Source organism: Myotis davidii, unplaced genomic scaffold (genome assembly GCF_000327345.1).
Source record: "Myotis davidii unplaced genomic scaffold, ASM32734v1 scaffold1097, whole genome shotgun sequence".
Classification (NCBI taxonomy): Eukaryota; Metazoa; Chordata; class Mammalia; order Chiroptera; family Vespertilionidae; genus Myotis; species Myotis davidii.
Window position 1 is genome coordinate 156,400 of NW_006288117.1, and position 4,187 is coordinate 160,586.

General features: G+C 63.8%; 1 protein-coding gene across 1 annotated transcript in view; it reads right to left on the minus strand.

Moving 5' to 3' along the window:
* Positions 1-6: 6 nt before the first annotated feature.
* The window catches only part of LENG8 (leukocyte receptor cluster (LRC) member 8), a 10,420-nt gene continuing 6,239 nt past the window's right edge, over positions 7-4,187 (minus strand). Inside the window, exons 10-15 of the mRNA XM_006759913.2 lie at positions 4,066-4,182; positions 3,668-3,953; positions 3,168-3,269; positions 3,013-3,081; positions 2,581-2,918; positions 7-520 (exon numbers count right to left, since the gene is read on the minus strand). Of these exons, the coding sequence (XP_006759976.1) occupies positions 358-520; positions 2,581-2,918; positions 3,013-3,081; positions 3,168-3,269; positions 3,668-3,953; positions 4,066-4,182 (1,075 nt within the window). The 3' untranslated portion in view covers positions 7-357. The remainder of the gene's footprint in view (positions 521-2,580; positions 2,919-3,012; positions 3,082-3,167; positions 3,270-3,667; positions 3,954-4,065; positions 4,183-4,187) is intronic.

The window sequence follows — 4,187 nt, forward strand, 5'->3', positions numbered from 1 at the left end:
TTCTGGTGGCCCCCTGGCATGAGATGGGCCAGGGTGCCGAGTTGGTACTGGAGTACAAGCTCGAGAGAGAGAGAGAGAAAACACTGAGACAGCATTAGTAGAGGTGCAGTGTGGACAGACCAAGCCCCCAACCCTCGGCTGCCCCCCTCCTCCCCATCCTATTCCTCTGAGGCAAAAATAAAAACGTAGAAAAATCTCTGTACAGACTCCCCGGTAGGAAAACGGGGGCAGGGATGGTGGCTCTTCCTGGAGCTCACTCCCCACAATTAATTTACAACCCAAGTCCATGGCTCAAAAACAAAATCTGCAGAGGTGGCGTGGGGCCGCAGCCCTGCCCCCACCCCCGTGGCGCGGTGCTCAGAAGGCGGACAGCTGCGCCAGGCTGAGGCGGCAGTCGATGCTGGTGTTGTCCGGGCCCGTGTAGGCCAGGCCTAGGGGCTCTAGGAAGGCCCGGCAGGCGGCCTCGCCCTCGAAGGCCAGCTCGGCCTGCAGGTAGGAGACTGGCAGCGCAGGGCGGAAGCTACGGAAACAAGAGGAGAATGTGATGAGGCGGGCGGTGGGCAGGGGCCCCCACGAACAGGGAGTGGGTGCCCCCCTTCCGACACCCAAAGGGTTTCCTTAGCACATTACCTGCTGACCTCTGGTACCCACCCCTCACCCACCTCCCCACCTCTGGACCTTGGGGGGCCCTGATCCGGGGCTGACAGCCCCAATCCCAGTGGTGCCCCCTTTACCCTCACTTACCTGTGCGGGAGGCGGGAAGGAGGGGAGGGAAGGGCCTCACCGGCTCTTCCACTGCTCCCAGGCCTGAGCAGTCCCTCAGGAGAGGGCCACTGTGGCCGAGGGCAGGGGCCAGGCAGATGGCCCATGGGGACAGGCACAGGATGGGAGGGTTGACTGCTACTCTGGGGACCCGGCCCTCACGGGACTCCAACCCTGGGTCTGAGCGCCTCAGGGATGCCCTGGGCACAGGTGCCAGCCAGCACTTCCTACACATCCCACAGGAAAGTCTGGTTGTCACAAGAGACACTGCTTGTTGAGCAAGGGGCTGCGCCCGGAAGCAGCTGTCTAAGTGCTCGCTGCCTGAGCGAACCCTCGCCTGTAGGCCGAGTCATCTCCCTCACAAACCGCCCCCCCAATCCCCCCCGGGAACTGCTGGGCCGGGGCACAGCCACTGCGTGTCGCCTGGGACACTAGTGGCTCAGAGAACTCGGAATGGGCCTTGCCCCAAGCCCATGTGTGGCCCCAGCCCTACTGTCCATGGAGCCCAGGAGAGCCGGCTGCCCCCCCGAGCTGGCCTCCTGGCCAGCCTGCAGGGACCCGTCTGCCAAGGAAAGGCAGTGCCAGGCCAGGCCAGGCCCCTCTCACCTAGGCAAGCACACACACTAACAAGGAGGAGTCCCGGCCCCGCTACCCGAGCTGGAGTGAGCTCAAGAGCTCCCCCGCCGGGGCCTGTCGGGCTGCAGAGGGTGGACGCACTGCCAGGAGGCAGCTCCTGTGCATCCTCACCCCGTTTCTGCCCATGTCCCCCTCTATTTCCTGGCCCTAGAGCAGTGGTTCGCAACCTTCCTTAATGCCACGGCCCTTTAATACAGTTCCTCATGTGGTGACCCAACCATAAAATTACTTTCGTTGCTACTTCATCACTGTCATGTTGCTACTGTTATGAATTGTCATGTAAATATCTGATATGCAGGCTGTATTTAGGTGACCCCTGTGAAAGGGTCGTTCGACTCACCCCCCCACCCCACCCCCGCAAGGGTTCTCGACCCACAGGTTGAGAACTGCTGCCCTGGAGTGTCCCTAACCTTGGTTCGAACGTCCCGTCCCAGGCTCCAAACCATCCACATGGATCGAAAGCTAACAGACATGGCGTTCAGGGCCCTCGCCCTCGGAGAGGCCGACAGCGGGCCCCATTAGTGCTGTGGGGCGCCAGGCACTGTGGGCTGGTCAGCAGCATCCTGGACTCTACCCACCACAGGCCAGCAGCAGCCCTGGCTGTGACAACTGTGACAACAAAAGGCACCTCCTGACACGTCCCTGTCTCCCAGGAGGCTCACTGCCCTAAGAACAGAGTCCCCTCGCTCTCAAGCATGTGGCGGGCACCCAATGTCGGGGGACAGGCCCAGCCTGCCCGGCATCTCGCCGTTTCCCTAACATCTGGCACCCGCAGAAGACTCAAGTCAAGTGGGAATGGGCCCTGCCCCATTGGACCAGAAGCTGCCACGAGCAGGGCCATGTTTTCTAGTGTGTCTCCAGAGCAAGAGCTGTGGCAGGAGAGCCCCCGAGAGAAAGGCAAACAGAGGCCACGAAGGCAGGGAGCCCAGAGCTGACCAGCCAGGGTCCCAGGTGATGTGAGTGGGAAGAAAACCCGCAGGGGGTGGAGGGACCCCGGAACGGAAAGAAAGAATGGTGGAAGAGGGCCAGAGGGAGGGCCGAGCAAAGGGGAGCAGGAGGGACAGCAGGGGAGGACGAGACAGGGAGAAGGGGCCAGGACAGGCCGGGACTGGAGCTAGAGGCCTGCTCGCCAGGAATGGAGGGGGAAGAGGGGGGGACACGGGGGAGCTCAACTGAACATACGTTTTGATCATGGCCTTGAGGGCGGCTTTGCGCTCCCGGTCCACAAACTTGTCTATGAGGTAGCCAGACATACAGGGCGCGTGGCTGTAGAGCCGGAAGAAGCGGTGGTAGTTGCCCAGAGCCCAGGCTGCCCTCAGTGCCAAGGCATGGGCCACACAAGGGTCCGTCTTCAGCTCCCGCGTCAGGTAGGCCAGCTCCGTGGTGATGTCGCCCGAGTTGTTGGTGAAGATGTAGTAGAGGATGCGGTAGGCGGTGAACTCACCCACGTTGCCGGGCAGGCTCTCCGCGTACAGTGACTTGAGCTGCGTCTGGCACTGGTTGAACTCCTCGTGGTCACCCTGGTGGGCGGACAGGCGAGGAGGAGCAGTGTGAGGCTGGGGAGGAGCCTGGGAGCAGCCCGAGAGGAGCCCAGCAGCCCAGCAGCCCACTCACCTTCTCCAAGGCGATGCGGGCGTGTGTCTCGTACACCTCCACGGTGAATTCGGTGCGCACGCCTTGCACCTGGGGCAGCAAGGAGAGGAGTCAGGCCAGAGCAGGGCGGGACGCACCCCCCACCCCCAGCCCGTCACCCAGCCCCAGCCCCTCACCGTCAGGTCCTGCCGGATGGACTTCATCTGCTCGCAGGCGAAGGCATAATCCTGCTTCTCTTTCCACTGGGACTTGACCATGCACAGCGATTTCTTCAAGACCTGGAAGGCCGCCACATGGAGCTCAGTTACATGCAGGCAGAGCGGGGACACTCCAAACCCTGTTGAGCCCCCTAACTCGGTGTCTAAAATGAAGGCTGAGGCATCAAACCCGCCTAGTGGCCCACGCGTGAGGAAAAACCCAGACCGCGGGAGAGCTCCTGGGCCAGTCCCACGTCAGCGCCCGGCCTGCGCGCACCCGGGACATGAACACGCACGGCCATGTTCCTGGGCCTGTGAGGACCGGGTCCTCTGTCCCATCCCAAGTAGGACCCGGAGGCCTGGCAAGTCCCCGACAAGGCTGCGTGCTGGGGACCCAGGGCTCGGAGGCACAAGCTGTGCTCAGTTCACCCTCCCAGTGCCCACCCGGCCAGCCCGGCCCTGCCCTTCCCAGCACTTACCGCCACAGGGCGCACCGTGGACGGGTCGGGGGCGCAGGTGAGACGCAGGTAGTGCTTGGTGATGTCAGGGCAGGTGCCCACGATCTGCAGCTCCTGCCAGTCGGGGTCGCCCCCGCTGCTCTCCAGGCCGCCCACCTGCAGCACCAGGGGCTCGAGGCGCAGGCGGCGGGAATGTCCGTGCTGGAAGCGGGCTGCCCGCTTCTGCTTCTTCAGCTCGCGCTCGGGGTCCTCACCCCCCAGCGCCGCCATCCTCTTGCGGTTGCGCTTGGTGGACGCTAGATCATGCCTTGGGGGTGGGGGGGCGGTGAAGGAGACGGGCACTGAGCACCACCAGGCCTCTGCTACGTGGCCCAGGGGCACAGCTCCCTCCCTGGCCACCCACGCAAAGGCGGACTCACCTCTTGCCTCGCTGCGCCCTGCCTCGGCCCCGATCCATGTGGGCCCCCCGACCGCCCCGGCCCTTGGGGGGCGGGTTCCGGCGGCCCACAGGTTGACACTCGTTCCCGGAGTAGGAACTGTC